A 13,298-nucleotide genomic window follows, 5' to 3' on the forward strand; every position below is an offset into this window, starting at 1 on the left:
ACCAAATACTCAAACTTTAAAGTCTTGAGAAATATCTATTTCAAAAAATTAGCAAATGTTAAATAACCAACATATACAGTTTCTAAATATAGCCATAAGATAAATATGAAATCACTCTGGGGGCGCCTGGGTGGCTCAGTCGTTAAACATCTGCCTTCGGCTCAGGTCATGATCCCAGGGTCCTGGTATCGAGCCCCGCATCGGGCTCCCTACTCCGCGGGAAGCCTGCTTCTCCCTCTCTCACTCCCCCTGCTTGTGTTCCCTCTCTCGCTGTGTCTCTGTCAAATAAAATCTTAAAAAAAAAAAAGATCAATATGAAATCACTCTGTATGGTATTACTTGATTACTAGGTTTCATAGGATTACTAACTAATAACTCAAAGAATAATGTAAATCTATCTTGGTAATTTTTTTTCAATTGGGAAAAACAATTTACTCTTACCAAACCAACTTGTGAACAGTTATCATTAATGTTTAATAATACTAAATTAATTTTTATATATTTACTTCAAGTTCCTAATGTCAAAGTAAATAGTATTTTAGAGAAAATTGTGATGAAATAAAGGTGAATACATAGTATGCTTGGTAACATGCTGAATTCTTATCAGAATCTGCTTCAGAGGCTTGAGCTACTAGTACAAAAAGAACACACCACAGCCAGGCATTTCATATTAAACTTTTTATTAAAACTGAGTCTTCGTAATATATTTAAAATGACATGTTCCACAAACAAATATTTGGGCAAAAAATTTCTATATGTACTTATTGGCACACAAATTTAAAATAAAAACTAAGCTAATACATACATATATATATATGTATGTATAACATATATATATGTATGTATTATAAATTCATATCAATTATCTGGAATACCTGAGTTTCAAGCTGTTGGTTTTCCAGATAGTGTGAAACATTTTTCATCCACTTCATAAAGGACACAGCCCATCCAGAAAGAATAACTTTGGTTAATAGATGCTGTCTCCCAAAGATCACACATAAGTCCTCAATGGGATTCAGGTTTATCTTCAGAGGTTTCTTCCATGTGGAGGTCAGTCTGTGATGCAAGGAAGGATTCCCATGTAGCAAGGCACTGAATAATGGAAATACACCACGAGATCAACAGTAGTTAACTTTCAGCAGTGAAAGGATTAATAAATCCTTATGTATTTGTTCCTAGGGCAATCTGCCCTGCTCCTCTCTCCTACCAGCAAGCCAAAATCCTTGCTGTTTTCTACATATTTTAATTCCTAATGATGGATACTATTGCTAAATAAGAGGAAAACATAAAAGGTTAAAAAAATGAGCATGGATTAGTTTGCTAAAATAACACAGTACTACCCCACTGTCAGGAAAGGAAACCACTAAATTATGGAGGAAAAGATGGACCATTTGCATCCAAGGAGGTAGGCGTTAAGCATCTAGACAGAGGACTGGGGATATAAGCACGCATCCATCAGATTTGAATCCCACTACAAGTTTGAGTTTGGGCAAGCTGATGAATCTTTATTATAGTTTCTCCAGCTATAAATTAGATTAATGACAGTACTTACCACTAGGGCAACTGTAAAAATCAAAGTTCCATAACCTGTATAAATCTCTATGCAGAATGCTTAACACAAATTAAGTGCTCAAAAAATTAGCAATTATTATATTATGACGGTCTCGTGGGACTAGATGGTGAAACTTAGTCATTGATGTGCCACAGGAAATGAAAAAGGATCAGAGGAGACTGAAGGTGGTGGGGACATGACAACAAGAATGTGGCCACCTTTGTGATGTTGCCTAGGACTGACCTGCCTACTAGCCTAGTCTCAGTTATCTGTATGAAGTTTATCCACAGCATAATTTTAATAGTTTACACGTATTTAGGATTCTTCTAAAACATACTTACTCTAACATATATTTAGCACGAGTTAAAATTAATTAGGAAAGGAATAATTTTTTTTCCAAATGTGGACTGCTATATACAAATACATAGATATGTAGTTTTTTATATAATATACTGCAAAGTTGGGCTGATTAACACCGGTTTACTTGCCTAAACTACTTTCACGTCACTTCTTTATCCTCTAATCCTGTTATAGCTTTAATATGTCCACGTCCGACAAGTACTAAGTGACAGACCAGCAATTTCCCAAAGACAGTACAAACTCAAAAATTTAAACCTCCCAAATTATAAATGTGCTGTGTTCCAAAAAGTATAAGTATGTATGGACTTATGTAGGTGTATGCGTGTGTGTATGTATGTATATATATATATATATATACATATATATATATACATATATATATATACATATATATATACACATATATATATAAAACAAACTGAATAATGTTTTTTTTCAAACTGAAGATTCAGAATATGGGAAGCATTTTGCCAAATAAGGTTTTTATAAAGGTTATATGCAGTGATTTGATTCTGAGATAGTTTCAAGAGCCTAGGAAATGAATAATAAGGCTATAAAATTATATATTTGCATGAGAACAGTAGAAAATACTGTTGAAAACTTAATTACCAAATTTTAAAAAACTGAGTAAATTACTGGGTAAAATGTTGAGTATTTACTTTGTGATATATGTATTTTGAAAGTCAGGCTTGGTATAATACAGGTCTCATAAGAATAATTAAGCTTATCAAGACTTTAAGGAATATTTTAGATTTAAAAACTTTAGAGAGTACTGGAAGCCAAGTATAACCCACAAAGCATAATTTTAGTCACTGTGAGGAATTAGTTCTGTGATCTACCTTTACTCTTTAGTAGGTTACTAACTCTCTGATTTTCTACTTTGGGTGTAAAATAATAATACCTATCTCATTGGGATGAAGAAATAACAAAATAAGATACGGGTAAGGAAGGAGAGGGCAGGGAAAAGAGAGAAGGCCAAGGAGCTATGACAGGGACCACCAGGCAAGCGTGGCCTCCTCTGACATGGTTCAGGAGAAGAAGCAGATGTCTTTACATCTAAATACTTATACCCATGAAAGGGCATTAAGATAAATACCTCACATTTGATCTGTTTCAACTTTTAGACCTTACATCTTTTATAACAGTCCAAACTATACATAATTTGGGAGGCGGGGGTTGACATAAAACATCCATTTACTCAAAAAATATTTTTGAGTTCTTATTATGTCAGGCACTATGTCAGGGTCTGGGGCACAATCCTTGACCTCATGGAACTTATGATTTAGCAAAGAAACATAAGTAAGCAAATATAATCAACTTCAGGGTCTATGAAGTTACAGGATATGATGAAAATAAATAGTAGTGGGATCTAAATCAGACTAGAATGAGTTAAAAAACGTTTCTTAGTAGAAGTAAGCCCATAAATTTCTGTACATGTCTGTGGAAGGGCAATGTGAGGAATAATGTATGGTACAGTGGTTAAGAACTTGGGCTTAGGACTTCTGTTGCTGGCCAAAATGGTGGGTAGATAGATAGATAGATGGATAGATAGATAGATAGATGGATAGATAGATAGATAGATAGATAGATAGACAGACAGATAAGAAAAAATATATGAAATGACAGTTTTCAAGACCCTGAACATCAGGCAACAAAGAACAGTGATCCCTAAGAGACATGATAAAAACAATCTGAGCTCTATGATTACCCTACTGTTGGGGATATAAGGCCTTTAAAGAGGTGATTCAGTTGAAATGAGGCAGAATTGTGTCCCCAAAACTTATTTGTTGAAGCACATTCTGAGATACTTCAAAATTCATTTGTTGAAAATAGAGGATCATACAGGAAGAGAGGAAAAAATAAAACAAGACAAAACCAGAGAGGAAGACAAACCACAAGAGACCTTTAATCATAGGAAACAAACTGAGGGTTGCTGGAGGGGAGGGGGTTGGAGGGATGGGGTAACTGGGTGATAGACATTAAGGAGGGCATGTGATGTAATGAGCACTGGGTGTTATGGAAGACTGATGAATCACTGACCTCTACCTCTGAAACCAATAATACATTATGTGTTAATAACGGAATTTAAATTAAAAAAGAATAATATAATAAATAGAATTTTAAAAAATTCATTTATTGAAGTAGCACAGAATGTGAAAGTATTTGGATATAAGGCCTTTAAAGAGGTGATTCAGTTGAAATGAGGCTGTTAAGACGGGCCGTAATCCAATCTGACTAGCGTCTTGTAAGAGGAAATTGGTTATAACAAGAAGACTACAGGAGTGACAGCAGAGAGAAAAGACAATGTGCGGACACGGGGAGAAGGCTGTCATCTGCAAAGCCAAGAAGAAAGGCCTCAAAAGAAACCAAGAAACCAAGCTTGCCAACATCCTGATCTTGGACATCTAAACTCCAGAACTGTAAGAAAATAATTTTTTGTTGTTTAAGCCACTTAGTTTGTGGTGTTTTGTTATGGCAGTCCTAGCAAACCAATACACCAATGTATTGCCTTAAGAGAATGTCGAGGCCACGGTGGAAGAAGGTGAACTTATATGTAGCCAGGCAGACTTTCTGAGTTGAAGAGATGGAGCTAAGAGTCTATAGAAAAGTAATGCAGGAGGCTTCGGAGAGCAGAGTACCAGAGAAGAAAGAGTGCAGACAGAGCACTCTGGAGATCTGTGGTGAGTCTCCCTTGGGTATTCAGTGGAAACCTGATCAGTACATGCATGTGGGAAACTACCTGAGGCCTGGAAAAAAAAGCCACCCGTGAGAATTAGAGTGAACAGTGTCCATGTTCTCCCAGGGACTAGAATAGTACAAGATCCCACCAAAGAGATTGGAAAATCCCATAATTCATGAGATATTGGGTAGGATACAAAGAAGCGTCTTGCCTCAATACTCTCTTGCCCTCTACTAAAAGCTGCTCAAGTACCATCTATCAGATCTTAAAAGTAAGACCCTAAAGGATCAAACTGTGTCCAAGCAACTGAATTAAGTGTGATAGGGATACAAAAATATTCAACATGCAACAAAATTCATAATATCTGGCATCTAATTAAGTTTAACAGGATAAAAAGAAGCAAGAAAACATAATCCATAATGAGGAGAAAAATCAATCAATTGAAATTTATATACAATGCAATATTACTCAGCCATAAAAAAAGAGTGAAATCTTGCCATTTGTAACGATGTGGATACAGCTAGAGAGTATAATGCTAAGTGAAATAAGTCAGTCAGAGAAAGACAAATACCTTATGATTTCATTCATATGTGGAGTTTAAAGAACAAAACAAATGAGCAATGGGGGGAGAAAAGAGAGAGGCAAACCAAAAAAACAGACCCTTAACTATAGAGAACAAACTGAAGGTTACTGGAGCAGGGAGGTGGGCAGAGGATGGGTTAAATGGCTGATGGGGATTAAGGAGGGCACTTGTGATGAGCTCTGGGTGTCGTATGTAAGGGATGAATTCTACACCAGAAACCAATATTACACTGTGTTAACTAACTGGAATTTATATAAAAATTTGGAAAAAAAAAAAAAAAAGAAACTGACCCAGAATTCACAAAGATGTTAGATTTAGCAGACAAGGACATTAAACCAGTTATTATAAGTGTCCTAGATGTTCAAAGAGTTAAGTAGAGGCATGGAACAAATGAAGAATAGACGTCTACAAATTAGCCTTCCAGAGATGAAAATCACTATGTGTGAGATGAAAAAATATAATGAATGGAATTAATAACATGTAAGACCAATGCAGAAGAAAAAAATTAGCAAACACGAAGGCATAGGAATGGAAAATATCTAAAAGAAGACACACAAAGAAAAAAGATCAATGAGGGGCTTCTGGGTGGCTCAGTCGGTTAAGCAGCTGCTTTCGGCTCAGGTCATGATCCCAGGGTCCTGGGATCGAGTCCCACATCAGGCTTCCTGCTCAGCAGGGAGTCTGCTTCTCCCTCTGTCCCTCAACCCGCTCTCATGCTCTCACTCTCTCAAATAAATAAATAAATAAAATCTTTAAAAAAGAAAAAAGATCAACGAGAAAGAAAGGAAAAGAGCATCAGTGAGCCAGAGGACACAGCTTGCAGTAGGATAATATATATGTAATTAGCACTGCTAAAAAGGTGGGGTGCACAAAAACTTTTGGAAAATATAAAGGCCATAATTTTTCCAAATTTGATAAATTATAAACCCACAAATCCAAGAAACTCAACAAACTCTAAACATAAGAAACATGAGGAAGAATGCATCAAGCCACTTTATAACCAAATTGCTCAAAATCAGTGATAAAGACAATCTTTAAAGACAGAGAAAAATGATACTGTCACATACGAAAGAAGAAAAAATAGGGATGAGTATTTCTCACTGAAGATGATGTAAATGAGAAGACAGCAGAGTAATATTTTTAAGGTACTGAGAGAAAAAATACTAAAAAAGATAAAGGATTCTATGCCTAGCAAAAATATCCTTCAAACAAAGATGGAATAAATCTGAGTCCAGTCAAAAATGAGATTTTCTAAGAGTGACAAATAAATAAGATCAGGCATCAAAAAAAAAAAAGATGGAATAAAGATATTTTCTGACATACAAAAGCTACAGAATTGTCACCAACAGACCACACTACAAGAAATGTTTTTTAAAAAAGAAAAATTTCATCAAGCAAAAAGAAAATGAGACCAGATAGAAATATGAATCCATTCAAAGGAATGAAGAACACAGAATATGACAATGATATGGAAACATATATATTTTTCTTATTCCTTAAATTTATTTAAAATATAATTGACTACTTAATTATTAATAATAATAGTAACAAAACCTTGTGAGGCTTATAATACATGTGCAAATAAAATATATGACAAAAAGAACATAAAGGCCAGGAGAAAGAAAATGAAGAATATGATTATAGGTTCTTAAATGATACGTGAATTGGTATAATATTACTTGAAGGTAGACGATGATAAGATTAAGCTACAAATGGGTGCCTGGGTGGCTCAGTTGGGTAAGTGACTGCCTTGGGCTCAGGTCATGATCCTGGAGTCCTGGGATCGAGTCCCACATTGGGCTTCCTGCTCATCAGGGAGTCTGCTTCTCCCTCTGACCCTCTTCCCTCTCGTGCTTTCTATCTCTCATTCTTTCTCTCTCTGAAATAAATAAATAAAATCTTAAAAAAAAAAAAGATTAAGCTACAAAAAATAAACCTGAAAATAACCACTAAAAAGTAAAAGGTATATCTAATACACCAACAAAAGACCTAAAATGAAGCAATACAAAATTGTCTATTATCCAAAAGAAGGCATAAAGAATAAAATGGGAGCAAAGAACAAATAAAAAACAGCAAAATAATAGACTAAAACCTAGCCATATCAATAATCAATTTCAATGTCAATAAGTAAATACTCCAATAAGACACAGATTGTCCTATTAAATAAAAACAAGACCCACCTATATTCCACTTATAAGAAATACACACAAATACATTTAAATTAAAAGGGCGAAAAATATATATACTATGTAACATATGTCAAAAGAAAGCTAGAAGGGCTATATTAGATAAAATAGATTTTAGAACAAAGATTATTATCAGAGATAAAGGTTATTTCAAAATGATAAAGGCATCAATTTATCTAGGCATAATTTAAAATATTTATATATATGTAATGGGAGAGTTTTAAAATACATGAAACAAAAACTGATAGAAATGGAAGGAGAAAGACAAATCCACAATTACAATTGATTTTCTCACAAGAATTGACAGAATATGTGGACAGAAAATCAGCAGTGATACAGAAAACTGGAACACCATTATCAGTCAAGTTGACCTAACCAGTATCTATAGAAAGGAAAATACATGTTTATTCTTGTGCATATGCAACATTTACCAAAATAGACCATATTCTAGGCTACAAAAGAAGTTTCAGTAAATTTAGAGTCAAGTCACATGAAGTTTGTTCCCTGAACATAAGGGAATTAAATTAGAAATCAGTAATAGAGAGATATCTGAAAAATACCCAAATATTTGAAATCTAAACAGGAAACTTACATATATAATAACCCCTCTGTCAAAGAAGAAATCAGAAGGAAATTTAGATAGAAAGTATTTTGAACTAAATAAAAATAAAAACACAGCATATAAAAAGTTCTGGGATGTGACTAAAGCAGTACATAGAAATTTATAGCACTAAATGTCTATTAGCAAAGAAGAAATTTTGCAACGAGCACTGGGTGATGAATGGAAGTGTTGAATCACTATATATGGTACACCTGAAACTAATATTATAGTATGTTAACCAACTGGAATTAAAATAGAAACTAAAAAAAAATAAAAGAAGAAAGGTCTTAATAAATGATTTGAGTTTCCACACTAAAAACAAACAAACAAACAAATAAATATATAGGGGAGCCTGGGTGGCTCAGACGGTTCAGTGTCTGCCTTCGGCTCAGGTTATGATCCCAGGGTCCTGGGATTGAGCCCTGCATCGGGCTCCCTACTCTTCGGATACCCTGCTTCTCCCTCTCCCTCTGCTGCTCCCCCTGCTTGTGCTCTCTCTCTCTGTCAAATAAAGAAATAAAATCTTTAAAAACATAAACAAGTAAAACAAATTAAACCCAAACAAGGGAGAACTAGAAAGCAAGCAACCTAGCAAGCAAGGAAGCTGAAAAGACCAGGGTGTGAATCAAAGAAAAAGAGAAAAAATATAGAAAAATCAATGAAACCAAATGTTGGCTCTTAGAGAAGATTAATAAAAGTGATAATCATTAACCAGACCCAAAAGAAGAGATATGACACAAATTTCTAGCTGTTAGAACTGAGAAAGGTGACATCACTCCAGATTCTACTGAAGGAAATAAAGTAATATTATGAAAAACTTTATACCTATACACTGACAACTTAAAATGAAATGGACGAATTCCCTGAAAGACACAAACTACACAAACTCACTCCAGAAGAAACAGAGTAACTCAATGAATTTGAATTTGTCGTTAAATATCTTCTCACAAAGAAAAGTCTAGGCCCAATGTCCATCACTGGTGAATTTTATGAAACATTTAGGGAAGGAATCATTAATTCTATACAAACTCTACCAGAAAATTGAAGACATGGGAATGCTTTCCAATTTACCAAAACCAAAGACAGTGTAAGAGAATAAAATTACAGACCAATATCTCTCATAAACATAGATACAAAAATTCTAAACAAAATTTTGGCAAATCCAACAATCTATACAATGACCAAAAGGGGTTGATCCCAGGACTGTAGGATTGGATTAACATTCAAATACTGATCAATGTAATTAGCTGTATTAAATGCAATATCATCTCAATAGACACAGAAAAGGCATTTGTCAAATTATAATGTCCATTTCTGCTTTTAAAAAACTGTCAGCAAATTAGGAATTGAGGAGAATTTCCACAACCTGAGGAAGAACACCTACAAAAAACCTAAAGTTAACATCAGAGGCAGACATGCATTAAATATTAGCTGTCATTAGTATTTTATTTCTTTTCAATGCCAAGGAAAAACAGAAAGTAAAACTCAGCCTTATATATACTCAAAAATCTCCTTACCAAATTTTGAGTATAAACAAAGCAGGAAATAGAAAAGAACCAAAATACAAAGCACTTTAAATCTCTAGCTACAGTATCTACAAAGCAAGGAAAGTTATTAACTGGGACCGATGGCCCAATAGAGAGCAGACCATACTTTGCATCTGGGATGAGCCCCATTTCCCCTGTGAACCTCATTTCTACTAGAGCCCTCTGGCCTCCTCTGCAAATCCATACACAATTCTACTATCTGGTAACCCTGCAGGGCAGCCCAAAGCAATTACTGCTTTCACAAGATATCACATCTTTTGGATAATTCTGCCAAACTATCATTTGAATAAACTTCTGAAGTCCTCAAGGTAAAATTCAAAATGTAATTCTGAGCAGTCTGCTCTATTTAGAATTCCTGTCAAATAAGTGATCCAAATTACACCAAAGACAGCATTAATTCTCCCGTGAAGAAACTTCTATTGTCATATTCTGCTTCAACTATTCTAGTTTAATAAATGTCTAAGGAAGATATTCAGTAGACATCCACTGATTAGTGTTGTGAATTAAAATTTTCATTTCCCAACTAAGTCCTAAATGGGACAGTGAAACTTAGTAAAAAAGACAAAACAGCTACAGAACTATCTCCTTACCATCTACCATACAATAGGAAGAAAAACAATTTATGTATTTTGAAATACGAGTTATAGCATGTTACCATAGAAAAACAATAGAAAAAACATGACACCTGCAATATATAGCAATATGAATATTTGCTCAGGCATTATCATGGTTGCTTTATTATGTATTACCTGCATATTACCACCTTACAATGACTGTTACGTATCTTATTTCACAGATGAGAAAGTTGAGGCACAAATGGTTAAGTACATCTGTGATATTACAAATCTGGTAAGTAGTACAGCCAGTTTTATTCATCAACAAATGGAAAGTAATCTCTCAAATGACCATCAGGATACATTCAATAAGTCACTGGGCCATCAAGATGAGATACCTTCTTTTACCTAGTGGAAAAAGGGCAATTCTGGAAGGAGAGGTGGGTAAGAAAATGCATGACTGCAGGGGGCATTAAGCCAAAAAAATTTTAGGAAAGTGTGTATGTGCAGGTTGAATGTGTAGAAATTGATTCCCTACACACCTCTTGGAAATTCTTTACATATTTCTAGGAGCACACACACCCTTTGAAGAGGACCTAGTTAATACATGCCAGGCATACATTAAGTACTCAGTAAATGCTGATGATTACAGAGAAGGAATGTATTGAACTACACATACAAATATGCTGGTCATCACAAAAATTGCAGTTTTCAACCTGAATATTAATTAATTGACATCCTGGCTTCTATTGCTCTCTAAACCTGAACTAGGTAGCTCCTGACACTACCAGAACTCTTTTGGAATTGTGATAGATTTTTTTTTCTAAATCAATACGTCAACTGCCCCTCCTGCCAGTATTTAATATTACCCTGTTACCTGGTATTTGCACATCTATCCAATCAATGCACATAAATCTATTTTAAAATAATAAGAGATAATCCCTAAAACTCTTTTCTTTCTTGTTTTTTTTTTAGTATGAAAAACCAAGTAAAGACTCAAGAAATGGATTGTTTGTACCATGTAGTTAAGCAATTTAGTTCAGTATCTCCTGTGTCCATGACTGTGATAATTGAAGGAGATAAACAGTCATCAAAACAACAGCAACACGATCTCAAAACCTAGTGTGAGACTTGCTTATAATTGTAAATCATGTTTTTTGTAAAAAGATATTTCTGTTATTTGGCTTCTCATTGCTTCCTATCAAGGAATTGATTTTTTCCACTTTTAAATCATTACAATTAGTGAAGCAAGCTAATATCTATCAAAATTAAAGTAACAATCGAAAATACCCAGCACCACTGTGGGCCTGACCTTTTTAGCAGCACCCAGCAGCTCATTCTAGTTTTAGATTCTCATATTATCCTCTGAGAATCAACAACAGGAATTCCACTGTGAGTGGAATAGTGTGTCATAATCTTCCACACATATCATTTTATTTGATACAACAATACTTTGACAAAATCGAGGAACTGGATCTTACAGTTAAGAAAACTGTGTCTACAGATTTCAGTACTTTTCCCACTGTCTCCGGTGCCTCACTGCAGTAAAAGTGAGCCAATAAATATGCTGTACATGCTACTGGGCAGGATGTTGGGTGATCAAAAAGTAAATTTATCACAAATCCTCACTAATTGAGAATCCAGTGCACGTTTTCTCCAGGTGGCTCCAGTTTGTAGCCGAAGGCCAAAAACTGTAGCTTCTCTTTGAAGGGCAGGACTGGAAAACAAAGCTTGGGGGAGAGAGATCCAACAGGTAAACAAAAGTCTTTTTGTTCCTATACACATGCTTAAAACTTCTCAAATGCAGGGACAGAATATTTAGAAAATAAGTTTTAATTCCAAAGCTGGTTCTGAAAGTAAATCTGTTGCTATTTCAGCAAAAGTGGTGATAAGAATTCGCCATTAGAAAAGATAAATGTCTCTTCAGTTCTCATAAGTATGTGGTAATCCTACAAGCAGATGTGACCAAATTTTCCAGAGAATGAATGATGACAAAGATGGTGTTTCTACAGATACAATGTAGCTTCCAATGAAAGCTTGCATGTTTAAGAATCAGTATTTTCTCAAGTTGGTGGGGTGTGAAGAGGTTCTGTCCTGCAGTGTGACTTCAAGCAAATATCTTCACTGCTCTGGGCCTGTTTACTCACTCATAAAGTAAGGGGCTTGGACTGTAATGTCCATTAAGTGTGAGCCTAGAATTAAAAGTGAATGCTTCCAGAGGCAGCCAACAAGAAGATGGAAAATGAGATCACATACAATTTATAAATCTGTCTTGCTCTCTTTGGCTTGACACAGTGTGGAAATGCATCAAGCATAAAATTTTACCTCTTTCCTCAGTATTTGATATTTACAAGATAATTATCATTATAAATAATTTCCAAAGAGATGATTCATAAACTGAGAAATATTTTCAATTACTACTATTGCTAGTCTACATTTATTGAAACCTTATTAATGTGCTAGGAACCAAGCTAAGGACATCACATATATTTTTATTCATCTATCTATCTATCAGCTTTGAAACTTATTTCTTTTATTGGCAATTTCAGGCTCAAGTAGAGTCAATTGTAGCTTAAGGAGTAAGTTGCAGGAGACTCCTAGAAGGATGTTTATGAGTATAAAAGCTTCAAAATAATTTATTTTTACTGACTTACAGGGAATACTAAATTTTCCTTCTAGGAATTTTCTTTCATCTTTCCTTATTCCATTCCATACATGCATACACACATACATACAGATATATTTTAATACCCAAACAAATCTGTGATGGAGGTACTATTATTTTCAGCACTTTATAGAGAAGGATACTGAGGCTCACTAAAATAAAGTCTTCGAGGTCTCTCAGCTCAAAGTTACAAATTGTGTCTGTCCAAAGCCATGCTCTTGGCCAACATGCAATGTCAATATAAAGTTAATGTCTCTATTGGTAATGCTACCACCCTGTTCGTGGAATAGCTAATAGAAAATTTAGTTCCATCCAAATTATCACCTAAGTCAAATTAATACAGTATTATTTATATATCTCCATGATAATAGTAAAATAACTATACATTTGCCTGAAACAATAACAATTAAACCTATCATTATGAAATGTGATAAAGCCAAACTTTACCATATATATTTTTAAACCAGAAGTTTCCATATTAAGCCAGAAGTTGTGCTTCTAGATTTTTCCTACTAATCTAAAAATATCTTTTAGACAGTACCATGATAATTGCATGTCTTCTAATAAATT

The 13,298-nt window shown here is 34.5% G+C and overlaps 1 protein-coding gene across 2 annotated transcripts in view; it reads right to left on the bottom strand.

The window, feature by feature from the left end:
* Window positions 1–727: 727 nt before the first annotated feature.
* The window catches only part of SNX7 (sorting nexin 7), a 101,321-nt gene continuing 88,750 nt past the window's right edge, over window positions 728–13,298 (bottom strand). For both annotated transcript variants that reach the window (XM_028101862.2, XM_028101863.2), the window contains one exon: window positions 728–1,092. In XM_028101862.2, coding sequence (XP_027957663.1) covers window positions 1,006–1,092 — 87 coding nt within the window. In that variant the 3' untranslated portion in view covers window positions 728–1,005. The remainder of the gene's footprint in view (window positions 1,093–13,298) is intronic.

This window comes from Eumetopias jubatus, unplaced genomic scaffold (genome assembly GCF_037043125.1).
Source record: "Eumetopias jubatus isolate StellerSeaLion01/CBP00866 unplaced genomic scaffold, mEumJub1_p1.0 scaffold_4, whole genome shotgun sequence".
NCBI classification, from domain to species: domain Eukaryota; kingdom Metazoa; phylum Chordata; class Mammalia; order Carnivora; family Otariidae; genus Eumetopias; species Eumetopias jubatus.